The sequence below is a fragment of the Polyergus mexicanus genome, unplaced genomic scaffold (assembly GCF_030449975.1).
Source record: "Polyergus mexicanus isolate NDT 795.1 unplaced genomic scaffold, iyPolMexi1.0 SCAF_1, whole genome shotgun sequence".
NCBI lineage: Eukaryota > Metazoa > Arthropoda > Insecta > Hymenoptera > Formicidae > Polyergus > Polyergus mexicanus.
Window position 1 is genome coordinate 12,719,905 of NW_027223321.1, and position 15,279 is coordinate 12,735,183.

At 32.5% G+C, this 15,279-nt stretch overlaps 3 protein-coding genes across 5 annotated transcripts in view; 2 read left to right on the forward strand and 1 right to left on the reverse strand.

Annotated features, from left to right (window-relative positions):
* LOC138935853 (calcium release-activated calcium channel protein 1) overlaps positions 1-9,807 on the forward strand; it is a 23,255-nt gene extending 13,448 nt beyond the window's left edge. Inside the window, exons 3-5 of one of the 3 annotated variants that reach the window (XM_070300704.1) lie at positions 3,275-3,477; positions 6,113-6,241; positions 6,609-9,807. In XM_070300704.1, the coding sequence (XP_070156805.1) occupies positions 3,275-3,477; positions 6,113-6,241; positions 6,609-7,136 (860 nt within the window). In that variant the 3' untranslated portion in view covers positions 7,137-9,807. The remainder of the gene's footprint in view (positions 1-3,274; positions 3,478-6,112; positions 6,242-6,608) is intronic. The other 2 variants (XM_070300714.1, XM_070300723.1) reach the window with 2 other exon arrangements.
* On the reverse strand, positions 8,327-10,485 carry LOC138937628 (MORN repeat-containing protein 3). The gene is made up of 5 exons (XM_070304079.1): positions 10,458-10,485; positions 9,460-9,694; positions 9,352-9,418; positions 8,776-9,154; positions 8,327-8,529 (listed from the first exon to the last, which is right to left on the reverse strand). Exons 1-5 carry the CDS (start codon positions 10,483-10,485, stop codon positions 8,327-8,329), a joined length of 912 nt encoding a protein of 303 aa, XP_070160180.1.
* Positions 10,323-15,218, forward strand: LOC138935872 (zinc finger CCHC domain-containing protein 8 homolog). The gene is made up of 7 exons (XM_070300749.1): positions 10,323-10,882; positions 11,384-11,663; positions 11,909-12,201; positions 12,535-12,748; positions 12,862-13,042; positions 13,167-13,321; positions 13,393-15,218. The coding sequence occupies exons 1-7, from the start codon at positions 10,569-10,571 to the stop codon at positions 13,963-13,965; spliced, it is 2,010 nt and encodes a 669-aa protein (XP_070156850.1). The 5' UTR covers positions 10,323-10,568; the 3' UTR covers positions 13,966-15,218.
* The last annotated feature ends 61 nt before the right edge of the window (positions 15,219-15,279 follow it).

Here is a 15,279-nt window from a genome sequence, read left to right on the forward strand (position 1 = left end):
AATTGTGACAGAAACAGGAAGAGAAAAAAGACCAAAAAAAAAAAAGATAAATTTATAATGTACATTTTGGTGACGTTAATTATTTTATATTTTTATCGCTCTCCTCTTTTCTCTATTTTTACTTTTTTTTTTTTATTACTAAGATTAACAAATTTAGGGAGAATGAAAAATAATCAGACTTGAAATATGGTCGAAGAAGATGAGACAATTATTCTCCCTAAGTGTGTTTGTAAAGAGATTTAAATGTTACGTCATTGTGGCGCGCGGAGAAAAGTAGGATGATTACGCGAATGCTAAGGACGATTATCATCAGCAATGCGAATAACGCGAGAGAATATTTGCTAAACCAGTTTTAAATGAATCAGCGTTTAAAATTGTAATCCTCAAGACGCGATAAAATGTATAGATTTGTAAACAATAATGTTTAGATGTTGACTCACAAGACGACATGAATAGGCGTAAAATACTAATCTAAACACATCAAATCTGTTTTTCTTATATAATTTTCTCTATATTTCTATATATTAAATAAGATGAGACATGTTAAATGTGTGAATGCTTTTATGTATCTTAAGAAAAATGAGATAAAATAAAAAAAAATATATAGAAAGGTGTCTCGGAACTGGTGCTACAAGCGGGAAGATTATTCTATATGAAAAAATAAGTCGAAAATGTAGAATCACGTTTTGTTTATAGGAGAGGCTTCGTTTTTAAGAAAAACGATTTTAAATATTCGCGATGATATTTCGAGTGTCGAACAATCGAAAATAAGTTTAACTTTCGAACTCTTAAAAGCACAAAAGAATTCGTGCAAATTTAATACGAAGGACACAATTATGTATACGGCAAAACGGGCAACACTTTCAACAATTTTTAAATTAATAAAATAAGGTTTTTAAAAAGTTAGCACGTCTTGGCTTAACATGTATTCCCGAATTTATCTTTTGATATTAACATTGTTTGTGTAAACACAGACACCGTATATGTGACGAATATTTAAAGTCGTTTTTCTCAAAAACAAAGTCTTGTGTAAAAAAATATTCTATATTTTTGACTTATTTTTTCATATAAAATCATCTTCTTCCCGCTTGTAACACCAGTTCCGAAATTGTATATTATATATATATATATATATATATATATATATATATATAAAATATAATTTTTAATAAATATTAAATAATATAAAATTTTTTACTATTTTATATCTGTCACTGATATAATTCAATTTGCCATTGAAATTTCTTATTCGCCTATTAAAGATTATATAGATAAATATTAATTGGATTTAATTATCATGAAGCTTTTAAATGTCAATCGATTTATGAATAAAAGTCCCGGGAAATATTGATTCCGAATTTAATAATAAATAATCTTTCAGGAAACTTTATCATTAAGATTTTAAATTAATTTGTTTTATGCTTTCAAGATAGAGCGCTATCAAAAAAAGATAAAATAAACGAAATGATATAATAAAAAGGAAAGAAACGAGTGTAGAGAGACATTAATCACATTTTGACTCATAAATGAAGCTTTAAAATTAAGTTTCATTTTGTAGGCTTGTCACATTCTTTTTTTGTTTTTTGTTTTATTTGACGCATATTTTCGTGATGGAAGCATAAATTTTACAAGGGTGTGCAAAAATTAAAAAAATTTCTTTTTTGATACCGAAAAAGATTACGCGTTATTTAGTATTTTTTTTACATTTAATATTTCAACTATAAGTGTGTGCAAACCTTTTCAATGGGGTTTGACCCAGACCATTTTCCGCAAGCATGCATCACATTTGTGATCTTGCACGCGTTACAAGAAAATATATTCGACGCGACAGCAAACACATAAATTTACGGAGCATCCGCATACGGCATCCTTAAGTTAGTAAGGTTTTAAATAAGAGTTAAGACAACACGCATATATATTTATATGTATATATATATATCTGATTTATTACGTCATTTTGTATGCCGCCTTGTTTGGTGCTCTTCTCTCGAATTTGAAATTCTCGTTGAAGTAAAAAAAAAATTCGGTCGAGCAATCTGGACAAGAGGAACAAAGATTTCTTTCTCTCAAACGCGGCTCTACTGCGACGAACAGATTTTCGAAAACATATCCTACATATATATGATGGATCGATTCGTTAATAAAAAGATCATTATCTCAATGTTCTCTAACTCACTTGAGGAACTCTAACATCCGTTCGCCGGCCTCTGTTACATTGCACGGTGCGGATTTTCGATCGCTCCGGCTACTGACAGATGAAATCCTTCTCGGCTGACAATGTGTTCGTCTCGCATGAGTGGTTCAATTAGCGTGCTTGTTAAAGCGAATCGAACAGCGTGTCACGTTTCGCGACGTCGCGTCAGTGAATCTCCGTTGTTTATTGTTCTCGTCGAAACCGAGACCGGACAAAATTAATCACAAACTGAGGAAAAATAAAATGAGAAGGATAGATTCGCTTTTTTAGCTTTATTTTTTGGCACGTCATAAAATACAAAACATTTTATTTATGCATTTGCGATTAATAAATTATAGTATAATTTATTGTGCATCGTTTTACATTGACATTTCGAAATCGAATTTTGTAGAATGTTGAAATATCGTCACGTTTGCATATTGGTGCGCTGACTTGTGTCAGCGACAATTTTATATGTCACTTTCTTTAGCGCCCATTATACTGTCCTACATTATTAAATTCTATCATGAGATTCGTTGAAGTGAAGATATGAGAACAATCAAGATTGATGCGATCTAAAATAAAGAGAAATTTTCTCGAGTTCCTCTTTCAGAGGATGCATTACTCTCTATTAATTAATATAATATAAAGGAGAGACATTATCCAACATATAAAATATTAAATTAATATAATATAAATAATATATATATTTAATAAAGTTACCAGGAGATAATAAGTACAAAATACAGTAAATTAAAACCTGAATAAATTATAATTTACATCATGTTTTTTCATTAATGGTTAATATAAATTTTACGTAGTGCTCTCCCCCCCCCCCCCCCCCCTCTCTCTCTCTTTTACCAGCCACTAGTCTAGTGTGTTTGAAACAATTTCAAAAATAGAGTATAGAGACAAGATAATAATAATATCAGCTCTTAATATCTATGTTATGCGCGCACGTGTGTTGTTTCTCGTATTTTACATTGCGCTTCTCTTTAATATCTCATTTTTTGACGTTTGTTGAACGGCTGTTTTTCTCGTTTAGACGAGCGCGTGACCAGAAGAAGGCGATTGTACATTGAATTCGTCGTTTTGTTACAGCTCCGGACAGAAACGCGCGAGGATCAAGCCTGATGTCCGTATGGTCAACCAGCACCGGGCGCAATACAGTGTTCGCCGCGCAGAGCGGCGGAGAGGTGCATCCCGCTTCGCACCTGCCGATCCACGTACACGTGGCGAACCCACACCTGCGCAACCCTGACGGCCACTGCTTTCACAAGCCGTACCACGATCACCACTGTCAGGTTCGGTACACATACTTATTCCCCGTCTGATCCTTTTCCCCTCATACTCGCCGCGCGACGCGCGCGGCTCGTGACATAAGCGATCTTATTCTCTCCCTATATTCTCCATCCTCTACCGCACGTGTTCTTATAACATCCCGTGTCATTTTTCGTCCTCGTGTTATTACTATCCTCGTTCCCAGTACGTACATACTCGTCGTTGTCGTCGGTTTGAGGCAATTGATTGTGATTCTTTTATAAACCGCGAGTATTCAGGAGACCTGATCTGAATATTTAAGGTATACATCTTCTCGTTTCCAAGATCGATATTAACATGTTTAAGTTTCATATTCATATCAGATATACATTTTTGTTTTGACATTTTATTACTTTTCTGAATCAATCAGTAAACTTTCATTACCTTTTTTTTTATGCAAATTTTTACAAATCGCTTATACAAATACTTTTTACGCATCCATCTCTCATTGCGGATGTAAAATAATGCGTGATAAATATTATTTATAAACCTTTATCAAAAATTATTGCTGCAAAAACAGATTAAATTAAAATCGACACTTCACACTTTCTATTTTATATACAATTTTTAAAAATTTTATCTAGTGTTTGAAAAAAAAAAAGTAGTATGATCATAACGCTATATGTTAGACTAGACACTAGATTTCCGTAAAACATACTTGTAGAATTATTCTTAACGAATAATAACTTCGTTTTCTTCGAATCCATAATAGCACCTTTAACCGCCGCTTTAAAGCAACGTAAGCACGTTGATCATTCGACTAATCAATTGAGCATCGATGCATCCATATCATATCAACCTCATTGCGCTTAATTCCGTTGGACAGACGTTTCGATGACGTGATCTAGTTATATTGTATTTGTCGAATCGAATACTGTCGTCACATTTGGCTTTGAGCGCACGATTAATCGCGCATGTTTTTCAATGCTTCATTCTGGATGTTACGTACTGATAATTATCCGGATGTCGTTCATAACGATAACATCGTAATATCATACCCTCGTACTCCTTTTTTTCATTTGCATGTCGCGGATTATCCTCGTACTCTTATAATTTAAAATTAAGTACTTTTATCAAATAAATGTGTGTGAAATATCTTAAATATCACGTACGCACACACACTGATATATATATATATATATATATATATATATATATATATATATATATATATATATATATATTTGACTAATCTAGATATTTTTACAATAATGAATTTGTGTTTGTGACATGCTTGCTACGAATTCTTAATTTTTTAATTACGTTAATCAATTAACTGTTCCTGTTTCGATGAAAAAATGTCGCATGTTTTTTTAAATTTGCGTCAAGTCACTGGGAATTTAAGGTAATTAGCGATATGATTAACTACAAATATGACGTAAGATGTTCTCCTCTCCTCATACATACATACATACATACTTCCTCTTTCTATTTATTGCTATGCTTTGTTCGCTGATTATGTGCGTTTGTAACCATCTGCTCATTGTTCACAAAAGACTTGATAAAACGATAATCCGAGGAATTTATACTTTGATGCGATAGTATATTCGAGGATATATATGCTTAAAAGTACTGTATATATATCAAATTGCCGAAATAACAGACAGACTGACATTAAGTCAATCGTATCTCTTTTTAACTAAACAAACGAAAGTCTGGTATCGGTATCGTATGACAAATGTGTCTTCATCTCATTTGCTAGTCACCATTTTCACACATACATATATTAAGACGTAAGCTGTATTCAGTACTGGACTATTTACAGCGAGAGAAGAAGCCGATATTATATTATTATTTAATGTATTTATATTCATAATTAATTTCAATCATCGTGCTTGGATGCATAATAGATTGTCACGCGAGTATCGAAAATATTCGAGAACGCGTATTTCATCGATTGCGAGATCAGTTTTTCTAAACAAAAGCGAATATTTTACGCTTCGTAATGGAAATATGCTGTTCGAGCTATTTTTTGTATTGCGCATTCCTTACATTTAGCATTTTACATATATATATATATTTTTTTTTTTTAATTTGACATATTTTACAATCTTTCATTCGCACTGACAATCGGAAATTTCAAGATCGCCATTTACGAATCGAATTAAGCAATATACTTCCGACAAATGAAACATTGCGTAAATCACGTGTCTCTCTCATTAATGCATGCATCAGCTTTTTGAAAGACGCTCGCGCATGTATTTATATGTGTCTGTCTCCTCTCATGCTTGCCAGACTTCCCGCAAGATGCATGTAGTCGATCTTTCATCTTATCCGCCCGTATTCTCTTTTCTATATTTTCATTAATTTTCGTTATTATTTGTTTCGTTCAGCGTCCATTGGTTTTTTGTCCTACGCGGGACTTTTGGCAAGTGCTCCCATTGGCACCGACGTTGCCATCGATCTTCGGTATGTGTCCCTCTCTCTCTCTCTCTTTCTTAGCCGGGCTTAAGCTTCCATCGGCGAATTACGCCCGATTTTGCAAAATTAATATATCGCGTACGCTTTAGTCCGGTGTGTGACGAGAACACGATCGCGTTTCTCCTTTTATTTTACGATCGCGTTTCTTTGTCCCAGTCTGAACTAATTTGCCATTCCTACGTTCGTTCTGTTCGCCAGTCGACGATGTCGCAAGCAGGGGATGGCCTTCACACGCCGGGTTACCTGTCTTGGAGAAAACTACAGCTGAGCCGCGCAAAACTCAAGGCGTCCAGTAAAACATCGGCCCTACTTTCCGGTTTCGCTATGGTGAGGAAACCTCGCGAGATGAATCCTTCTACGGAAGCGATAATTCAGCGATAAATTTTTTATTGCGACTTTTTTATAGTCTCAAGGTTATTCATAAATAGATATGCGTCTTTTGCAACAATTAATCAAGACACGATGAAACACAATTTTGAATGTTAATAGAATCCTTATATCCTCGGAATATGCGAGCTTGAAAATTCAAATATTTAGATTGTCAAAAATTTAAATTATATATTTACATATATTTTTCAATTTTATTTTTTCTTGATCGCAAATTTGATGTCGCAGAACATCTTGGAATCTTTAATATATTCTCGATAATGTACGATAACCGGGATAAAGCCATGATCGATCATTGTCTACGCAGGTTGCCATGGTGGAGGTACAGTTGACTAAGGACACAGAAGTTCCCAAGGGAATGCTGATCGCCTTCGCCGTATGCACGACCCTCTTAGTAGCTGTTCATATGTTGGCGTTGATGATATCCACGTGCATATTACCGAACATCGAGGCCGTCTGTAATCTGCACAGTATAAGTCTCGTGCACGAGTCGCCGCACGAACGTTTACATTGGTATATCGAGATTGCGTGGGCCTTTTCCACGTTGCTCGGGCTCCTGCTGTTTCTACTGGAGATTGCGATACTCTGCTGGGTGAAGTTCTACGACTTTTCGGATGTGGCCGCCTGGTCGGCCTGCGTACTGCTTATACCGGTACTAATAATCTTCGTCGCGTTCGCGATACACTTTTATCGAAGTTTGGTCGCGCATAAGTACGAGGTCACAGTATCCGGAATACGAGAGCTCGAGTTACTCAAGGAGCAGATCGAGTCCACGGATGTGGAGGGAAAAAACGGTGTCAATCTCCTACGGACCGACGCAACGCATATCGTTTGAACCGGTCTCCTCGATCTTCCCTGTTGCCGGCTTATTTTAAATTGAACGCGCAAAAAGATGCCTCGTGAAATACGAGACGAGAGAGGCAGAGATCTGTTACAGCATGCGGATGCTGCGATGAGTACCGCGGTGTTTCTTGAAAGATCTCCCGCTGGGAAACTGAATCTTTCAAGTGTAAGTTATTCACAAAGAACATGACAAATGACCGCTCTCTTTGTGTTCATGTACGCGTGTGCACACGCTGCAAATGTTACCAAAGTTCGGTCAGATAAGATCTTCCTCTTTTCTTTGTTTTTATACGCGTGTCTTCTGTGATGTAAATTAATGTAAGTACGATGAAACTCTACTCATTGACGATGCGAAAGCATCGCAGTGTTAGTGTTTTAGGAAGGAGACAAAGTTCGATAAAACGTCATTGTATATGTAGGCGCAGAATACATTCCTTCATTCGCGTTGCGACTTAAATGTAGGAAGAATAATATGTTCTGAGGAGATACATCGAGACCCGTAGCTTAAAGAGCGCGATAGCCTTTTATCGGAAGGTGACGCGACTGGCTGATTATGCAGTTGAATGTACTTATCTTTTTATTGAAACAAAAAACGTGCTTATTTTTGAAAAACGCGATCAACGTTTACATTTCTTTACTATCTCTGTCAGCTGTCGACACATATGAATAATATATAACAAATATTTTACGTTATGTAAATTTGCCATTCGACAGGAAGTTAATATCTTTCTCGAAAATCTACTTTTGATTCTCGCGACCGCGCAGTGATTTTTTTTTACAATCAATATTTCAACATGTAAGTACATTACTTTGAGATACATATATTACGATTGCCGTAAAAACAAACGAAATATCAGGATGTGGAGAGAGCCGGACTCGCATGTACACGATTTTGTGGGTAACTTAAGATGTGTTATATTTTGATTACGATAGATGAAAGTCGAATATGTTCGATTATTATTTGTACATACTTTATCGGCGCGCGAATCAACGCTATATAACAGGGACGCGATTATCGAAATGAAACGGATGTAGTTACGAAATCATACGCATGGATTATATTTTCCGTTCGTTCTAAATGCGGAAAGAATAAGTAACACATGAAAGATGTATGTTTAAATCGATTAAAGAAAACGTAAACGAGAGATGACGCAATGCACTTATAAGTGCAGCACTGCTTGGCTATTTATCCTTGGAATATGTAATAATGTCGGATATAAGCTTGACTGTGTGTCCGTGATAGTCGATGTTCTCTATCGTGCTATTGATGCAGATGTCATTCTCCCAATGACCCATCTGTACTTGATGGCTGTCAAAGTGATAGAAGACCCCTCGACCTTCCTTCTTGCCATTTATAAATTGACCCTCGTAGAGATTACCATTTTCTACGGGGATTTTAGGATAAATATTTATGAATTTTCAGATAAGAGTATTTCGCGCTTGAATGACAGGTTAATAAGAGAGCTTAAAGTTAATGCGCCAAATGAGAATAAGATCAAGCAAGCAGTTAAGAAGAAAAATGTATCATTCTCTATTCTCTATGTAATATGTCATTAAAAGAAGAAAAAAAATGACAAATATTTTTAAGCAAATTTATTTTGCGAAGTCGTATTTAAAATTTTCATATGTACTTTGAATGAGTATCCCTTCTCCATGATAACGATCGTTCGACCATATGCCTTGATAATATCCACTACCGCATTTATACCAAATCCGGCCGTAACCGTCCCGTTTGTTTTTCCGAAACGTTCCTTCGTAATAGCTGCCGTCTCTGTACCAATTGCTTCCGAATCCGTGCTTTTTTCCTTTCGCCCAATCACCGCCGTACACTTTATGTATGTTACCGTCTTCCGAAATTTTACTCAAAATACCATAGCCATGTCTACGATCCTTGAGCCAGTCACCTTCGTACATCCAGCCGAGGCTGCGCGAAAGAATGACTCCATATAGCGGATGGAAATATCGGGACTTGAATATAAATACGTCGATATTGCGATATAAAAAATAATTCTTTTAATCATTTAACGTGAAACGTACGTTAAAACTCAGTTTAAATTCTTTTTATATTCCCGTGATTATTAAATTAAATAGAAATTATAATTAAAACATAAATTATACTTACGTTTAATATTTTTATTTATATCGTTTTTAGATCATAACACTAGGTAGAAATGAGTGCAATTTATATTTTATCGAAAATTGATTACAATCTTGTAGTTATATACAAAAATAATGACTAAGGGGTAAAATATTGATTGAAAGTTAAGTAGATATCTAAAAAAAAAGAAACTTAAAGGATGCAATTTTTATGATACCTGCTTACTCCTATGCCTTTGCCCTCTCTCTTATCGTTTCTCCATTCACCCTTATAATGTGCTTTAACGACACGTTTCGCTTCAGGCACGTATATAGCGTGTCGCCAACCATTACGTTTGCAAGATTCTATTCGTTGTTGGCACCACGTAGCTTTTTGTACTTTTAAGAATGGCATTGTCAAATATTTGTAAAGGATACATGTCGATTTTTCATTTTGTGTAAACAATCGACGATCTCCATAAATTAATGATATAATTGTCTAATTCACATTGAATGATGCATTATCTTTTTATCTCACTTTTCTTAAATTTAAAATAAAATTATGGCAGGAAGATACGAAGAAAAGATGAAATTGCTTCAAAATAATAAAGAGTCAAGTATATATAATTTTGGTAAAAAGATGTAATTTTAATAAGAAACGAATTGAAAAAAGGATCGCATTTGTATTGCACACTTTAAAATGAATTTCTTATATACGCGCGACTCTGTGGATTACTAGTATTCTATACACGCATTAAATGATAAACTTTCTCTATCAATCAAAAATGAGATAATAATTTTATTAAAATTATTCATTTATTGCGTCAATTTTTATTATGTGAATATTTACATTTTGATATTTATTGGGACGAGATTTTTTAATTTCTCTAATTTCTCTTTTCTACAAAGTTAATAAATTCTACTATATATATATATATATATATATGTAATATTTTTTAATGATTAATGATATTTGTATAATATTTAATATTATATAAATATCATTATATAATGATTAATGATATTTGTATAATATTTAATATATTTTATATATTATTATCATAAAATAACGAAAAGAATGGGGTTGAATGATTTAAATGAGTTCTAAAAAAAGTTCTGCTCCGAGAAGTTAAAGTCCATCACGTTATCGATGACGTATTTTCGCAAGAAAATTCTTATCTGGAAAATTTTTCTCCTCCATCTTGCAACACCGCGCTGCGCATGCGCAGACACATACATTGTTCGTTCTTAGCGTCACTGGCCATTATTGCGTCGATTTCATTTTGCCTCGGATCGAGCGCGAAAATCCCAAAGATTCGCCGTGTTTTGTGTGTGTTTGTGGTTTATAATGAACAGCGGTATTCGCGTGCTTAATCCGAGCATGGAAGCAATATCTTTAGATTCGACGATCACCGTCGAAGAATCGGAATCGGAAACGGATATAATCGAGCTGGATTCGAGTTGCGACACGGAAGTCGCTTGCCTCGACGGCAATCCAATCTACGATCCGAAGAACAATGAGAACTCATCGGATCGGGACGATGTCGACGCAAAAACCGAGGTGACAACTCACTTGTCGAGAGATTTACAATCCGTCTCGTCGAACGATGGTGCTCCGCAACCCCTTTTTAAGGTTATGTTTCGCGACGAGAGTACCTCGAGGTGCGAAAAATTGTTGTATATTCTATATTTTGTTTACATAAGGTGTGCGCGGGAATCTGTTCCATCTCTCTTGACAAGGATATATTATATCACGCGAAAGCAACATTTTTGTCTTTTTTAACATACATGAATATAAATTAAATTTCCCAAAAAGATCTTTAATCTTGTGTGTTTAATTAATAGAATAGAGAGAAAATTGAAGAAAGAGATTTCACTAAATTATTATTTAATTTCCATTAAATTATTCAAAATGTTTAAGGATTTTAATCTTTTTGTTGTAATCAAAACCAAGAAGTAGTATAAATTTTTTTCATGTGAAATACATTGAAATAAATCAGCTTTTTCACATGTCTATCTATCGAGTCTAAGAGTTTACAATTTATGAAATAAATAATATTTATATTTTATAAACAATATTAACACATTTGAATTAAAAAAGCATTATAAAGCAATTTATTGTACTAAATTACTTATCGATTATAAAATTTTATATATTTACAGACAATATCGACAACAAATAAAGGATTTTTTGCACACTTTAGTGCAGTCAGAACCATCCCACGAGCAAGATATAAATGTATCAAGTTTGATTTTAGAAGTTTGGGATAATAAAGATAATTCCAAAGATCAAGAATCATTTGTCAATGTAGAAGATAATAGTACATTAAATGATAGCACAGAAAACAAAACTGATACATGTGATGTAATATTATCAATGTTTACAATTGATAAAAAACCAAATTTTATGAATGATTTGGAAGTTCCGACATATGGACGACAAGTATGTCATCTTCTCTTTATACATGTATATTTCCATCTTTTAGATACATTACTGAATTTTTTGCATTAGCATTATACATGTATTAGTATAATTATTAATTTTATCGATTACTCTAACAATAAGATTGAGGAATATTACAGTATGTGCTCATTATTATGTTATTATATATTCTAGTTCAAAAATAAATTTTATCTTCTTTTCATCTTTATTATCCTTATACTTTACAAGATGTTATTTCATCTTAGAAATATGAGGCTATTACTGAAGAATCAGTCTCTGTGACAAGAAAAGATTGCGCACCAAAATTAAATTGCTTCAATTGTAATGGAAATCATAATTTGCGAGACTGTCCATTGCCTAAAAATCAAACTAATATTAATAAAAATCGTAAAGAATTTGCTATAAAAAACAATACAGGAGTTCGGTATCATATGAGCGAGGATCAAAGGTTTAGTCATATGATTCCTGGTCAATTAAGTCACAAACTACGAAAGGCTCTAGGATTGAAAGACAATCAACTACCTAAGCACATATATAGGTATATTAATTACATAATCCATTGGATTTTGGAGAAATACTCCTTCCTATTGTTTTTAAATCGGTATTCATATTTATTTCTATTGACAGCAATAACATTATTAACACAGAATACATATCATTTTTGTTTTGTAACAAGTTAATGTGTGTGTGCACGACGATGTATATATATATATATATATATTAAATTTTTTTTTCTTTATTTTTTCCTTCTACTGCACAAATGTATTTGTGCAAGATGAAATATTGAATTAAAATGAGGAAGGAAAGATTTAACTCTCAATCTAATGGGCCAGTGAGGTTCTTTCTACGTTTTCGAAACGTTTTTTCTTAGAATGAGATTACTTGGCTACCCTCCAGGGTGGTTGGAAGAAGCGCGCTTACAACATTCTGGATTATCATTGTTCAATTCTGATGGAGTAGCGGAAGCTGATTCAAATGAAGAAGAGGGAGAAATCATTACAGATGTAGATAAAGATCAATATGACATAAAAAAAATATATGACTTTCCTGGTTTTAATATGCCATGTCCTCCTGGTATCATTGATGTAAGCGATATATAGTGGACGCGAATATTATCTAATTAAAATGATCTTATCTTATAAAAGCTTAAAGCATCTCTTATTGAATATATAAACACATTTCGGTTTATTGATTGCAGGATAGCCATAAATATTGGGCACCAAAAATACAACCTATGCATAGTAAAGAAATAATGTTATTACATTTACAAGGTAAAAAAACCGATGACGGTTATAAGTGGAAAAAATTGAAATTATCTACACCAATAGTAAATACATTAGAAATGCCTAGTGATATGGAAATAGAAGATGCAGGAGGAGGTATAATATAATTATCAAAATGTACATGTTTCATGCACATTTTGATAATTATTTTTATTCACTTTGTTGTTAATTTTATTCGCTATTTACCATATTAAAATAGAAAATATTAAAATTTTTTTAGATAATGTGGAAAATGTGTCCCTTAATGGGCATTTTATACCACCTTTACCAACAGAATCAGTGCCAATGCTACCACCACCACCATCTGAATCATTTCAATCAATAACGGAAGATTCAGACTCACAGTCACAAGAATTGCCTTCCACCGATTCTGTAGTATGTTTTTAAAAGATTGATCTGTGATATTTTTTGTATGCATCTTAACTTAAGATTGCACCTTTTTTCAGGGTGATACAATCTTGACTGCGAATTCGCCGTCTCTATCTGACTTAGAAAGTACAAAAAAAACATTATTGATAGAACTTGAAGATAATAGTTCACAATCGAATCCCGGTTCCACGTCACTTAAAAACGATTTAAACAATACATTTGACATATTTTCCAATATAGCAGTTACATCCCAATCCAATTGCTCTTCTATCTCTCGAGAATGTTCAAATACTAACAAAGATTCTATAGAATCACAGTGTCATCTTGATATATCATTTAATAATGAATTGAATAGCAGATTGAACACATCAGTTTCCAATGAAACAAAAATGTCTCAATGCAGTTCTACTTCAATTCAATCTTCTAAATTTTTAAATACAAATCAAAGTTCTGTCAAATCGGTGCATTTAGGTACACCGATATTGCCAAGTACTTCTCCATATAATAAATTACCATCATCAGAAAAATTTTCCAAAGATATTTGCGATATTATCAATTTCGAAAATTTACCTGACTCGACAGGTAAATATGAACAAATGTCAGGAGTATTACAAAAAGTAAGAAGTACCATGGCAAAACTGCATCAATAAACATAGATAATTTACAGAGGGACTAATACATCATTTAGTAAGTATATCATATTTATACACAAAAGTTAGAGCAAATAATATCTAAGATTATGAATGAAAATATTTAAACACCATTTAAAAGAATTATTCTGTATTTTTTCTTGTCAATGAAAGAAGATATATGATGTAATCCTTTTAGATTTTTGGACATTTAATAAGTAACAAATTAAGTGTTCATATGTAAATCCAAAGATTTTAAACACCGAATCGCTTTCCTCTTCTTTTTTTTCTAATGATTTTTAATTGCAATAAACAAAATTTTTCACTATTAAAAATCCACGTTCTGCAACGGATTGCTCAGAGAAGCTACGACCATAACTTTTTTTCTAAAGATATTAAGTTTCAAATATATTCCATCTTAAAATTCTATAATAAGTAATTTGAATCCTTTCAATATTTTTGAGATGCATAATTTATTTAGACAATTCATTCAATAATCTGCTACATGTAAATATATATATACATAAAATAAAGTGTATTTTATATACGTGTAAATATATAAATCTATAATAGTGAAGAATCCAATATATATCGCTATATCATTTTCCAAAAGTACAAAAATATATACAAGATTTTTATAATGCATCTATTGTTGAATCTTATGGTATTTATTTTATTTTTACAATACTTTATAATTCGGATTCTTCCCTATTTATGAACATTAATATTAATTGGATGCAGATAAAGCTTGACTTGTGCAATGTATTTTGTACATATTGGAGATGATATAAAATATTAATAATCTCTGATTGGTAAAACTAATCCATATATGTAATAAAAAAATATATTTTAAAATACGATTTCTCTATGAAGAATTAAAGTTATAAAAATTACATGATGTATATAAATCAGCTCAAATTGCTAAACAAAAAAATTTGATCATAAAATATAGCAACAACTTTCAAATTTCAATGTTTAATTTTTATTTGCTCTGAAGTCTGATGATTTTTACAACAATATATTTATTCTCCCAAAAGACATAATACTTATCTGCGATTTTTTCAATAAATATTATCGACTCTCATTTTTCTTACAAATATAAATATGCTAAAAATACCTGTTAATGTATAATTCTTTTTTCTATTTGAGGATATAATAATATATTTGAACTAATTCTCATAAATATTTCTTTTGCAGTTGTATAAATTAAGATGTATGGATATTGTGAATATATTAATATTGTATTGTATAGTATTGTATAGAATAATTAACTGCAGCATTTTTATCTGAAATATAATTATTTTTTAATAAAAATAAAAGTGAATTATTGAAATG

What these genes read in the sequence shown, in the direction of transcription:
- LOC138935872 (XM_070300749.1), top strand. Translation starts at nt 10,569, where the DNA reads ATGAACAGCGGTATTCGCGTGCTTAATCCGAGCATGGAAGCAATATCT. An exon ending in CGCGACGAGAGTACCTCGAG is followed by an intron (nt 10,883 to 11,383) that starts GTGCGAAAAATT and finishes ATATATTTACAG; the next exon opens with ACAATATCGACAACAAATAA. An exon ending in AATAGAAGATGCAGGAGGAG is followed by an intron (nt 13,043 to 13,166) that starts GTATAATATAAT and finishes AAATTTTTTTAG; the next exon opens with ATAATGTGGAAAATGTGTCC.
- LOC138937628 (XM_070304079.1), bottom strand. Translation starts at nt 10,485, where the DNA reads ATGGCCAGTGACGCTAAGAACGAACAAT. An exon ending in AAAGGCATAGGAGTAAGCAG is followed by an intron (nt 9,419 to 9,459) that starts GTATCATAAAAA and finishes CTTTTTTTTTAG; the next exon opens with ATATCTACTTAACTTTCAAT. An exon ending in TTGTATATAACTACAAGATT is followed by an intron (nt 9,155 to 9,351) that starts GTAATCAATTTT and finishes AATGATTAAAAG; the next exon opens with AATTATTTTTTATATCGCAA.